The sequence below is a fragment of the Chlamydotis macqueenii genome, chromosome 1, assembly GCF_036417535.1.
Source record: "Chlamydotis macqueenii isolate bChlMac1 chromosome 1, bChlMac1.mat, whole genome shotgun sequence".
Classification (NCBI taxonomy): domain Eukaryota; kingdom Metazoa; phylum Chordata; class Aves; order Otidiformes; family Otididae; genus Chlamydotis; species Chlamydotis macqueenii.
The window spans coordinates 158,220,493-158,234,253 of record NC_141556.1 but is presented as its reverse complement, the minus strand read 5'-3'; the positions used below and the strand labels follow the sequence as shown (position 1 = coordinate 158,234,253).

The 13,761-nt window shown below is 41.6% G+C and overlaps 1 protein-coding gene across 2 annotated transcripts in view; it reads left to right on the top strand.

Moving 5' to 3' along the window:
- The window catches only part of PCCA (propionyl-CoA carboxylase subunit alpha), a 284,142-nt gene that overhangs the window by 265,848 nt on the left and 4,533 nt on the right, over positions 1–13,761 (top strand). For both annotated transcript variants that reach the window (XM_086770975.1, XM_086770983.1), the window contains one exon: positions 1,652–1,792. In XM_086770975.1, the coding sequence (XP_086627101.1) occupies positions 1,652–1,792 (141 nt within the window). The remainder of the gene's footprint in view (positions 1–1,651; positions 1,793–13,761) is intronic.

Genomic DNA, 13,761 nt, shown 5'->3' with positions numbered 1-13,761 from the left:
GTCGTGATGATGCCTGCAGGAGGCTTGGAGTTCAAGCAGCTTTTTGCATACAAAATGGTGCTGGTTCCCCTCTGCCGTCGCAATCCTAACCGAGGCACACGCTTGGGAACGGGTTCTCAAATCTCTGGGTGCCAATTACAGTTTTGGGGAAGATTGTTGGGCGGCATTTTATTACATGTACCAGGCTGCTGGTGGGGGATCGGTTCGTTTAACCGTTTGCTCCTATTTCTGATTAGAAACAAGTATTTCCCACTGAAGGGCTGCGCTGTTCGTCGCCTACGATCTTTGTGGAGGGTGATGATCTTTCTGTCACCTTGTTTTAATTTGGCTTCGAAGGCTGCTTTTTGCAAGATGTCATCGCAGAGTTAATCGCCTTTTGCATGTGTTTCTAAATACCTTGTCCTGCTCTCCGCAGAAGCAGAAGGTAGAGTCCCCCCTTTACCTTCGCCATAAGGAGATCGGGTTTTTTCTGTCCGCGTAAAAAAAAAAAAAGAAAAGTAAAGACATTTTATCGCTAATAAAACAATAGCTAATTGTTCTGGAGGAAAACATACTGTTCAAAGCAAGGTGTTGAACTTTACATCAGCAAAACGCGCATTTGAATTGTAAATGCCGTTCGCCCAGCGCTTCTGATTAAAAACCCCCTTTTGTTTAAATTAGGGAGGGAGCGCGGTGCCGCCGGCCCCGGCGCGGCGGGGGCTTCCCGCAGAGCCCTGCTGCCATCTACTGGCGCTGCGCGGTCTCGGGCGGGCGGGAGGGCCGGCTGGCTGCAGGGCGAGGGGTTGGTTATCCGTCCGAGGGGTTACCACAAGTTTTTAAAAGCCAAAAGGCTGGAGCTGAAGTCAGTGTACACGCTTGTATGTTTGCAGGAAGGTTTTGTGTAGAGGGGTGCTCTCAGGCGCTTGAAGGTCGTCATATTCTTTTCCATTTCTAACTGCTGTAAAACGTGCTAGAGAAAACATTATTTTTTTTTTTTCTTTTCTCAAGGTACAACAGCTGCTGAGCAGTTTTTGTTACAGATAAAGTACACTCCGTGCAACCACAATCCTCCATCATTCTGCCCGTGCATGAAAAAAGTGGAAGCAAAATTGTTTAACGTGTTTTAATCGCAAAATCTAAGCAAGTTATTGACTTCAAACATTAAATCCATGATAAAAAGAAATGTTTAAAAAGTAAACATAATGTTTAAAATGAGTCATGTCATTGAAAATCTGGCAGACTTTCCTAAAAGGTGAATTTCCAGTTCAGCATAGCACTAGAAACAAATCCCTCAATATTCCTTATCCACTAAAGATACTGTGTGGTAAGCATAAGGATATTTCTTTTTTTTTTTTGTTGGGTTTTTTTTTTTTTAATTGTAAATTGTATCTTCCCTCTCTACCTCCAGTTTTCAGATGAATCTGACATTTCTTTACTACACTTGAGTTTCCCTTTTATGTGCTCACTGCTGCAGTTTGGGGTTGCACATTTTTCTTCCTACATCCTGAAGATGAAACTCTGAATAAAGATTTCAAACAGTGATTTTCAGATGCTCCTGTGAAGAACAGATAACAGATATATTGTATAAAAGCATGCTATAAAATAGTGCAGATTCTTGACTGTAATTCACTAAGGTGCAGTTTGCTAAAACATTCCTCTTCCTATTCTTTAGTACAAATTACAAATACTGACGAAGGTTGCTGCAGAGCTCAGCAAGTACATGCCAGAGAAAGCAGCAGAGGACACCTCCAGCATTTTGAGATCTCCCATGCCTGGAGCAGTGGTGGCAGTTTCTGTCAAGCCTGGGGACATGGTAAGGAATGTCATCTATATATCTGCATTTTCACTTTATATTCCACACAAATTTCTCCTTGGTGCGACTGAAAATACAGGTCACAGCAGGTTTGGGTTTTTTTTAACCTCACCTGTAGAATAAAGAGTGCTGAGGGATGTGTGCTGCTTTTCATTTGAATTATAAAAAATAATAAAGAAGCACAATGCAAACTAAACTGGCTTTAAAAAGGAAAATTTTCAGCTGGGTACAAGTCCACAGCTGAAGCAAAACAAATAGGTTGGTTTTGTATCACAAATACCTTGGCAGGCAGAAAAAAATTGTCTGTGTGTGTATGTGCATGTAAATATACGTAAGTATGTATATACTATTAGTGCTAGGAGGGGGGGATTCTTGGTTTTCTGCCCTGAAGCAATTAAAATATTATTAAACAGAAGGGACACAGGATAGATATTTAACTTTCATTTCCTCCTCCCCGTCTCCCTTTTTGTTTTTTTTTTTTTAAGAATCCCCGTGTTAGCATTTTGCAAGACATACGACTTTCCTGAATTTGGAATTCCACGCTGGGAATTCCCAGTCTCTGATGAGAATCCTCTTGTCCTGCAAAAGGAATAAACTTGACATACAGAACGGCAAGAGAACATAGCTATCCTGGGGACTTCCAGTGCTTCTTACCAATGAGCTGGAAACTGATGTAAATACAGTGTTTTAGAGTTACATACAAACACCTACTTGAATTTGAGCTTCATGTGAAGTTCCACCACATTGTATCATAGGTTGTTTCTAAGGTCAGGGCCCTTACCTCGCGTAACCATTGAAGACAACGGAGTGATGCAGACACAGGAATATTTGAATCGGATTGTGCAGATTAATTTTTAAGTACTATCGTCAGTTAAATGATGCCATAAACATGCGTGTGGCGCTTAGGTACCAACAGAAAGCTTTAGTCACAGAGTTCATAATTTATGGCAATGAAACCTAGATTTCCTTGAGAAATGATGTAGAAATGGGATCAAGATTTCAAGTCTAAAATTAGCACTGCAGTTACTATGTGACAGTCGTCAATCACACTGGTAAAGGGATTTGTTTGCTTATGTTTTGCTGTGATGCCACTTTCAGTTTTAGAATATATGGCTGTTTCTGTCTATTTACAGAATTGTGTTAATATTACAGATTTGCAGATGCAAATGTTTGCATTAATGAAATGACATTTCTGAGAAACCAGTGAACTAAGTACAGCTGAGTAAAAATTAGCAAGAGATAAATTCTTTCAGCTTCTACACTTAGCTTTCTGGTTTTGTGACCTATACATGCACACATACACTGTTTATACCTTTAAAACCAGCAGTATTCAATTAAAATTAATCACTGTGTCGTCGCATAGACAGAGAAATCTGTGATTTTGGTGTCTAGGCAGTGTAAGTAGATGAGTGAGGGAGATCTTAAGCAAATGTTTTTTTTTTTGGTGAAGAATGAAGGGAAATATTTTTAAGGAAAGGATTTTGAGCCTTTCCTTAAAACTTTTAAAGATTTTTTTTATAAGTTAATTCTGCTAAATGTTACCAGCCTTTTTGCCCTGAAGAATAGTTTTTGTTGTCTTGAAGGAATAGAATCAGTGGAGAAGGAGGCCAGAGCCAAAGGGATTTTAGGTAAATAAATAAATGAACCTCCTTCCACAACTCCACAAGTGGTGCAGTGCATCGGAGCACAAGTTGTTAAATAATGTGTGGAGATTTTTTTTTTTCCTCTTTTCCTCTCCTGCAGCTTTTTGCTGGAGGCACTGAGTGACAGAGAATTTGAACGGCATAATCTGTGTTCTGCTGACCTGAGCTTGTCAACGCTAATTGTGTGCCTTTAATTGCAAAAACACATTTGCGTTATTGAAAAGGGTTTAACTTAAATCCTTCCTTTTCAGGACTAGTGTCAAAACGTTAAAAAAAAAAAAGCGAGCCAGCGAGCGAGATGAGGGTAGCATCAGCTATCGGCACTGAATGAGCGGTGGGATGGCGTGATTCAGATTACACGTCTTGGCTGTCCGTCAGAAACCAGCTCACTCGCTACAGCTGTTCAAGGCATGATGGGCAGGGAGCTGTAGCTCCCTGATAAATACGCCTCATTTTGTTGCACTGCTTGGGAAAAGTCTGATTTCTTTAGTCTGCTGGAGTAATGGGAATTTAAGTCGCTCCCGTTTTGTGTTTGCAGCTGGGTTTGGCAGTTCAGATTTCAGCAGTGTGTGAAAACAGCACAGCTGAAAAACGGGAGAGCAGGAGGTAGTTGTCCATCCTTCCACTCAGATGTTGCTGCTGCTTGCAATAACGCTGCCTGGTTATCCGCTGCTCCGGGGTTGTTTTCTCCTAACCCGTGATCTATGCCAGATCGCGTTAGTGCGGCACGGCCCCTGTGACACCTCACAGAGAGATACTCTCGGAGCGGTCAGTAGCACGGGGAGCTGGGCTGCCGTACCCCTCCTTCAGCTGTAACTTTACACATAGCGAAGAGACTCCCGGAGAGGGACATCTCGGCTTTGTCTGAACGGCCCCGTTCACAAACTGGTGTTCGTTGCCTGCCGTTCGGCTATAGGGCATCACGCCCAGTCAGGTAAAGCATATGGTGTTTGTTAGTCCCTCTCTGGGTGTCCATAGCCAATCGAGAAGGCGACGCTGATCTCCGCGTTTGTTTTCCTCACGCGACGTGTCATTGTTTTTCCTTGAAGCAGTGTTCTCATTTGGCTGCAGTCGCTGAAAAACACTTTGGTCTGATGAAGCCCGATAGATAGTGTGACCATCCTCCATCCAGCTGGTCTCATGAGCAGTTTTCAATTAATTTTTGCCAAAAGATACTGCATATGCAAGGGATTTATTTTCTTTTGTCTGTAAGATGATCTATAGATTTTAGTAACACAGTGGGGAAGAGCTATTTGTCATTTAGGGAGAAGCAAAACTTGTGATGCTGCCAATTCTTTTAGCTTTTTAGTTACTTTCTACTTTCTTTATTTTCCTTCATGTGATCAGAAGACTGTAATTAGTTGTCACTCAGTTATTCCTGGAAGCACAATGAAGGCACTCAGAAGCAGAAAGCAACATAAACAACAAAACAAATTGAAATCTGGCTGACTGGAAAGAAGATTAATATTATTTAGGGAAAGAAGATTTAAATTTAGCTTACATTCTTCCTGATAACACAGTCACGTTATATAGGAAATATCCATTCTGGGGGGTGAGGGTGTTCACATGTTTATTTGGTTAGTAGATAGTTAATAAGGAGTGTGCATTAGGAGGAAATGCTGTTTTGGGAGAGTTACTTTTCGGTTCCCGGTGGTGCCAAAGGACGAGAGAATCCTCTGGGCTTCAGGAGTGCAGGCGAGGGACCCGCTCTGTCTCTGCTGACGCTGATGGCAGCGCAGGGCAGCTCTGCTAGCACGCGTCGGTGTTGTCGTGCCAGGGTGTGGAGGTGGCACTGCGTGCAGCTTTAATCCCGCAAAAACAGCACTGTAAAAACTACTGAAGCCGCACAAATGCCCTGCTTTACGTAGAGGGTACGAAATAGGCAGGCACTTGCAAATGTTTCTTCTTCTGCGGGAGTTGTTTGGCTTGATTTTTTTTTTTTTTGCATGTAGGATTCTGTGCGCTGCAATTGCAGGAGCAGGGAAAGCCTGGGATCCTCATGATTGAAAGGCTAAAGCCACGTTGTCGAGCCCTGTTTAAAACAAACCACCCAAAGTGGTTTGCTTTTCCACAGCTGATTCTCAGTTCAGTAGTCTGAGCTGAGCACAGCGACAAAAACACTCTTAAGTGTCCTGATGACCTTGTAGCCGTTGCTATATTCTCACCTATGGATATAGTTTTTGCTTTTTCAGTTTTCTGTCTGCCAGAAATGTGAAGGTGTTTTTCTTTTAGCTGTATGTTTCTGTTGGTTGTTTTTCTTATTTTTCTTATTTTAATTAAATTAGGCAGAACAGGTGGCATTACTAAGCCAAGCATTGGTCGCTAAGCTAACACCAGTGCTGGGAGCCTAAATCACTTTGATGATTCCCCGCATCCATAAATATGTAAAAGCAAAGCACCTCTGGGTACACAGCCCAGCGTTACCAAATCTTTGTAGGACTACGGCCAAAAGAAGAGGGCAATTAATTATTTTGATCTAAGTTCCTAAATTTCCTCTCTTCTTCCCAGTAATTCAAGATTACCAGAGGTTTTGGAAGTTATCACCGTTCAAACCGCTCTTTAAATGGACTTTTCTCATATCAAAATTTTTTATGATTTCAAATTGGTGCTGGTGTAGCTATGAGTATCGATACTTCATGGGATGATTTTTTTTTTTCTACCAAGGTGTCAGCTGTTAAATGTATGTGCTAATTATCTTAGTAATTTCAAAAATGGGTATCTTGAAGGCTGCTTTTTTAGTGGTATAACTTACAAAACACATTCCTGTCAGTGGTGCTATATTTTAAAAACAACTGAGGAAGATGGTTTAAGCTGCATTCCTGTTCCTCTAAACTGCATTCCTCTTCCACTTCAGTTGCATGCACGTTATTTCAATTTCTTTTGTTATTCTTTAGAAAAATAGTTCAAAAAAAAATCTTTCTCCACAATTTTCCATTTCACAAGCCTCTGAAAGTTCTTGCTATGGGAAAAAGATGTGTTTTGCTTGACCTCTACTACTGAAGTGCTCATTACTGAAAAACAAAACCCAGCTTCCTAAATTCTGCTTCTCACTACATCGTTCATTCTTGTCAAACAAAAGGTGGAGTTATAAAGTTGCCTGTTGCCATCGGCCAGTTGTGTGGTTTTTTAAATCATAGTTGTCCTCCAGATGACAAAATCTACAAAAAATAAATTTCCTCTTTCTTATCTTATACCCGTAATACTGGTTGGAATTTATAACAGAGAAATAACATCCAGGAAAAACAGTAAAAAATTATTTACTTAAGTAGCAATTTTACATTGTATATAGACAAATATGATATCAAGCAATAATTTAGTAACATACTCTTAAATTCAAATAAGATTTTTCTGTTGTGCATGAACATTTTTTTCTTTGATTGTTCTGTTTTTCCTTTTTTTCCCCTTTACCTCCTTTCCTCCCTCCTGTTCTTCAGTGAACCCAGAGCAAATACTAACTGCATTGTTCTGTTAAAAGGAGTTTGTAAACTTGACCAAATGCGGTCATGAGTCTCATGTAGTTTTTATGATTCTGTGTATTAAATAATTTTTGGGGTCTATTTTTGTGGGGGAAAAACCTATTGGTAGGCAAGAAATTAAATAATTTTCACAATTGTGGAATTTCAAGAGTAAAAGCATTCAAATATTTCACCATTCTTACAGCATGAGGCTTCAAGTAATAACTATGGTTACATTAATAAAACCTTAACTATAGTAATTGCTCTATCATATTTATGTAAGTTTTATATTTGACTGGAATAGATTTTTCTTCTGCACCTTTATGGAATTGCACAGTCTTAGATTTGTGTTTGAGTGTGGTGTAATTAGGAATGAAATCCTACTTCAATGCTGAGGTACAAATAGTCAATATTACGAGAGTTTCCTCCTAGGGGAAAAATGCTGGTGTCCTTTGAAAATAATTCATAGATTTGTTTTGTTTTGTTTTGTTTTGGTTTTTTTTTTATCGGTGTGCTTTGCCTTTTCAAACGGTAAGTTGCCTGATAAAGGTCGGTGTGATGCAAACTAAGCCTTGCCTTGGGCTGAGGAGCACAAGGGCTGCCCCCAGAAGTGCTCTGCCTGTGGATCGCTTCCCTAGCGTGCTGGGATCTCAGAAGCGGTTGGGGAAGTATGTTTTGGATAAGTGGGAGTGCAATGACCAGTGCTGATTGCTGTCGGGGGGACATCGCTGACCTTTGGTTAGTCAGAGGTCACAAAATTTGGGATGTGCTATCTTTGTTAAAGGAGTGTGGCAAAAAAAGTTTAATAATGATTTGTCAAGTACTATTAATTGCTGCCAATTATATATTTGCAGCTCCGTAGCTCCAGTTTCAAAGTTAATTTGGAAAGAAGGGAAAACCTGCACTAATGATTTTACATGGTAATGGACAATGTAAAGGAATTTCAATTGCTGCTCACCCAGTTCCTCTTGATTTGTTTTCTTGTTGGATGCTTGCTGCCAGATTGCCAACAAGTCAGACAGAAAAAAATCTGGGAAGGGAATGATACCAGCGTGGACTAAGTTTAAACAACAAATAAACAAACAAAAAGCCCAATATCTTCATAAGAGTTTTAGATAGTGAGTGCATACGTCATTCACTGTTCAGTGATTTTGCACAAGCACAAACAAGGTGAATGTTTGTAATTATTTTGCAAAAGTCTACAAGAGGGGGTAACTGGATTTCATATGGCACGGTCTTGTGTTGCCCCTCCTTACTCACAAGGCTCAACAGGGACACGAGTCTCAGCATAGTGGAAATTGTGAGGGAAATTTACTGGTGTCTCCCCAAAGCTGAGAAAGGAGATATCGATAAAATCAAATTCTCACTTCACTTTCAACCAAATCTGAGATCCTTTTTGCTTAGGATTGTCATTGTTTTTTTCCCTTCTGCTCCAAGAGCCTTAAAAACGTTACGCGTCAGAGCACCTGTGTTCTAAATATAATGGTCTTAAAAATGTAATTGAGGGATTTTTCACTTTTGTAGGCAAATCAGCAGGGTTGATATTGATCCATCTTTTTAGGGAGCCACAGTGCACCAGAAGGTGATACTGTAGAGGGCCCCGTAAACCCTCGGAGCCTTCTGTCTAATTTGGCAGAAAAACACAGAATGTCGGACAACAAAAGAACGATCCGATTCCGTAAGAAATCTTCATCCCTCCCACTCCCTTTTCACAAGATTAAAAAAAAAAAAAAAGAAAAAAAAAGGAAGAAGAAAGACTTAATTTTTTCAGCTGCACACAATGATTTGGTGCTCACTCTTGCATTGAAACAGTTGCTGTCAGAACAGGCAGGAAACAGTTTTCTTTTAATTGCTGAAATCATTCGGAAGTGCCTCATGCACGGCTTCTATACAGCAGATGCTGTGCATTAATTGGCCTGTGTAGGGCTGACCCAGGGTTCCTTGCAGCGGGCCCAATTTTAGGCAGAGGGTTTAAATAGCTTATTTCTTATTTTGTATAACCTGGCATACATTATGACCGCGCTTGCACGTGGGGTATTTCGCGGTCTGCAGTTTCTAGTGTCATGTGGGTTTCAAAACCTGTGTTTCTCTGGTAATGTACTAGCAGCAGGTAAGCTCTAAATGCCATCCATCAGGAGCTAATTTTTTATCCAGATACTCCAATGACTGATGAACCTGTCTTTTGTATGAATGTTCAGCACAGGAGAAAGCCATATGCCCCTGGCACTGGTTCCTCTGCATTCTTTACAGTTTGTAGCGAGGAGATGAAGAAAAAACCAAGCTCTTACGTTTACATGTCTTTCATTTATTTAGCAGTTAGCACTTTCTAAAATAGCTCTTGGTTTGGTTTTTTTTTTTTTGTTTTTTTTTTTTTTGAACAGCGAAAGGAGATTTAGGTCTTTTAAAGCAATCTGACTACCACCACTCATTTTCTTTATCAGGAATATTACTGCACACCCTTAATAGGGAACCTTGTTTTGCTACTCCCCGTCTGTTCAAAACAGACCTTAGCCCATTAGAAGGTCCTCCCTTGTGTGGGAAGACCACAGCTGTTACTGTAAATCTCATCCAGTAACTGTATCACCCCCATTTTGTGGCTCTGAAGGATGAAATTGAGAAATGGAATACTGTGCAGTCATCCTTTACATCTCCAATTTTAGGCCTTTGCACATCATTTTCATGCTTTTATTCCAAATCAAACGACATTAGTGAGCAACACCACCCTGTGCTAAATGCCTGGCGTCTAAGGCGGCACCTATGATCTTTGTTTTTGGAGGATTTAGCATTTGGAGGGAAGATGGGGTTTTGTTGATGGTGGATATTTGTATTTCTTTTTTTTTTTTTATTATTCCCTTTTTTCGCTCCCCCTACCCCAGATCTTTCTGAATCCTCAGAATCTGTCGAAAGCAGAAATCCAGCTGGTAGTGAGGTGCCTAAGATGGAGGACGCTCTGTTATGCCTCCACGGAGGAAGCGAGAGCTCAGCACAGTTCACAAACACAACTTTAAAAAGGTTTCTGTTTCTTTAAATCCTTCTGAATAAAGTGGATCTAACTTCTTATGAAGGATATTGGGGGCTTTAATCAGAAATAAGAAGTGGTTTAAATCATTAGCACAACAAAGCAAACTATAAGCTTGAAGATAAAAGTCTCAGGGGAAGGAGTCCTCTGAAAATAAATGGGACTTGATAGATTTCCATATCATTTATAACTTCCCTTAATTACACTTGGAAGACTTGCCAGTAAAACTGGAAAATTGGCAGCCTATATCCATTATAGTAATTTTGCCGACCATGGCAAGCAGCTGGCTTTACTGGATTTTATTTCCCATCACTCACAATTAATCATCAGCTGGAGACGTCTGAAACTCCTCAAAACGTAGCAATACTGTGTGACATTCAGGCCTCCTTAAAATGCTAAAATCTGCTGAGTAAATGGGCCGAGTTCCCCTTCCAGCGAACTCATTTCGGTGCGAGGCAGGCTGCCGGTTAATGAGTGCCACTTCGATAATCGGATGCGAATGTGAACCCTGACCTCGTGTCAAAGGAGAGGACGCAGCAAGCTGGAGAAAAGATACAGGGGATTCAGATCTGCAAACTTTACACCAATTAGACAGGGAGCGGGGAAATACATCAGCGCCCATTGGGTTCATCAGAAAGACTTGCGGGGCTTGTGACCATTTTGTAAGCCTAACATGGAAGACGTCCTGTCACAACCGTTCAGTCTTTATCGGATGACGCACAAAAGTCTGAGGCAAGGGTACCACGTTCACAAAGATCCCGCGGTAGCAATGCCCTCCGATCTGCGCTGTCTTTTTGGGGTTGCTGAGGTTTAAAGACACCTAGCTGTACGTGCAGTTCGGACGTATGACCCTCCCGTAGGTGCGGTGAAAACGGCTGGGGCTTGCTGCTTCTCAAATTCTCCTTCCACCCCACGTTGTGAGTTGCTTGGTCGGGGAATGACTGGAGACGGTTCCCTGTCCCGTGTGTAACCTTTCGGCCAGGGGAGATAACAACCCCCGTGCAGCCCCCGAGTTATCCGCACAGTGCTGCTGACTGTTCCCAAATTGACCTCGGAATTGTTAGCAACATCGAGATGTTGAGTGCCCTTCTCTTCAATTTTTTTTTTTTTCTTTCCTTTTTTTTTTTCCCCCTTTTTCCTTTTCGCTCTGTGGAGGACAAAACTGAACGGATACTTTGAACTGCACCGTACAGAAAAAAACCTACTAAAATACAGACTGTAGGTCTAACAGTTAATCGCTTATTTTTATATTCTAAGTGATGTAAAGGTAGATTTGTTTGTAGTCTAACTCTGTGAGAAAGACACCTGAGTTTTATTTCTTTTAAGAAAAGGAGCCCTTTTGTTTTACCAGGTTCCAGTCAATCAGATTTTTTGTTTGATTTTATCTGTCTGTTTTGACAGATTTGGGTCATCACCGAGACCCCTCTAAATTGAGATGTAAAGATGGTGATTTGCATTGGTTCACCATCCACTGAAAGAAATAAATTATACGATGAAAATGCAACATTAAAAATGGTCCAGATAAATCCTTAAATAAGTTAGAAAGCAAGAACTCGTACACATCACTGCGGTTTTCGTTTGCAGGCTAAATAACAGGCAAAAGGATATGTGCAATTATGGAATGAAAGCAATTGGACAATGCCCAAAAGACTGAAAAAGAGAAAAGAGAGATACAAGTGCCTAATTTTAGGATTTGTCGCTTTGCAACACAATGAGTGGAGCTGTAGAGGTTTAACATAAGAACAGTAATTTAACTTCTGTGCTTAAGTGACACTTTCACCAAGGTAATTTTCAACAAATTGCACATCATCAGAAGCACTGACACAGCATTTTCACGCGTGGTGCGTGCTGGAAGCGCCTCCTTGCTTCCGAATTAGTGAGACCAGATGTTAACTGGATACTTTGTCCATATATTTTGTGGGTTGCGTGGGTTTATTTCTTTCCCAGACACAACTTCCTTGGTCATCAACCCAGCAGATATTATATAAAATACAAAACCTTTATTTTTGAGAAAGGGGCAAAACTGAGGAGAAGTTTAGAGTCACGGACGTTTCCATGCCACAGCCACTAGTATCTCCTGGATTTTTAGCGCTCTACTTAAGATCAACAGAGACAATTCTGTACTTTTTCAGAACTCTGTTCGGGTAATTGCAGACCAGTTCATTTGCACACCGTCCACCTGATGAAGCCGTGTTGCTCTTTGGCAAACCGAATCGGGCTGGGGCTCAAGAGGGGGAGTTTCTTGTGCCCTTGACATTAGGCCACTCAGTTCAGATCTGCGTCTCGATCTTCAGCAACCTTTAGAGGCCCATGTTCCTGGTGCTCTCATAGCTGGGTTTAACCAGAGGGTGGCAAATTTGTTTCTGAAATATGTTATTAAACCCCCCCCCCCCCCCAAACCCTTCCAACAAACATTCTTGCTTTTTTTCTTTAACAGAAGTAGATATTCATAGCTTCCTCTTAACGTCAGAAATGTCTGGGAAGTTCAGAGCAGATGGAAGAAAAGCTGAGCAGTGAGGTAGGGAGAAGAGGAGGAAAAGCAAGGAAGGAAAGGGCGAGCTGCTGGGACGAGGCTACAGGCAGAGCAGCAGGTGTGGAAGGAGGGAGACAAAAGGCGGGGAAACGCAATAGAGGGGAAGTAATTGGGGACAAAGAACAAGTCTTTGATACTATTCACTGAATGTGACCCCGCTAATGACTTAATGCTCACCTGAAGCTTGGGATGGAATTTCTGCAGGTGAAGTGTTGGGTGTTGGTTATTCTCTGTATCCGGTTAGTACGCCATGTTCCCATAGCAAACGCTTTCCTTATTTACCCCCAAACGCCCATCATGTTGCTGTTGGCAGTCTGTTGGAGAAAAGGTGTCTAAGCACCTTTCAATGTAACGTCTTTTCTTCTGTCTTCCTCAGAATCCATCAGTGCTTCTCAGTCATTGCTACTGCACGCTTTAGAAAAAAAGCCTGACTTAAATTTTCAGAAGGTACTTCATGCAATGTGCAATTCATCTCTGACTTCACACCTGTTTGTTAGACAAAATATTCCTCCAAAATGGTACACACTTGTCTTTAAATCTGTGTTATTCATTTTGCATATATTTAGAGAAATATATCTCTGTGTATATATATAAACAATCACATTTTGAGGGCACTGGCACACGTAATAACGCATAAACCAGATCTCTGCAGGTCTCAAATTACTCTCTTTAATGAAACTTTGATATCAGAGTGAAAGCATCCCAAATTTGCTGGGATAATGAGTGAATCACAGCCTACATTTGCAAAAGAGCCTAATGAGAAGACTTGCAGTGAGCATTTGGAGCCAGGCATCCCAGAGAGGTGTACCTGCACAGGTCCTAAATACCGGCATGCAGGGCCCAGTGCCCTTCCCTCTCCGACATACGTCGTCCTCACGGGATAACTGGCTGAACGCTGGGTTACACGAGGGATGAATTCTGAATCCTCTGATTTTCCTCTCATGTATAGGCAGCCCCCACCGCGGTAAAGCTTCAAGTGACTCTTTCCTCTGCACGGTGAGGTCCAGGGCACTGGAGGGAGGATCTGACTGGGAGGCACAGGGAGCCCAGCAGAGCAGCCCAGTGCGTTACTGGTGACCTTGAGCTTGCACACGCCTGTTACCAGAGTCCAAACAATCAGGAAGAGGAAACTTGAATGTTTCTGTTTAAGAGCTATCAGCTCTGGTGAAAATGATGGTTTTGCCTCCGCGATGCCTCCCCTGTGGATGAGGGTTGGTGGTTCCTCACAGACCCGCTCCCTTCCGTCAGTCCAAAGTCATCAGCCACCATCCGGATGCCGCCGTGTGCAGAGGTGTGACTTTCTGCTCAGCATTATCCCG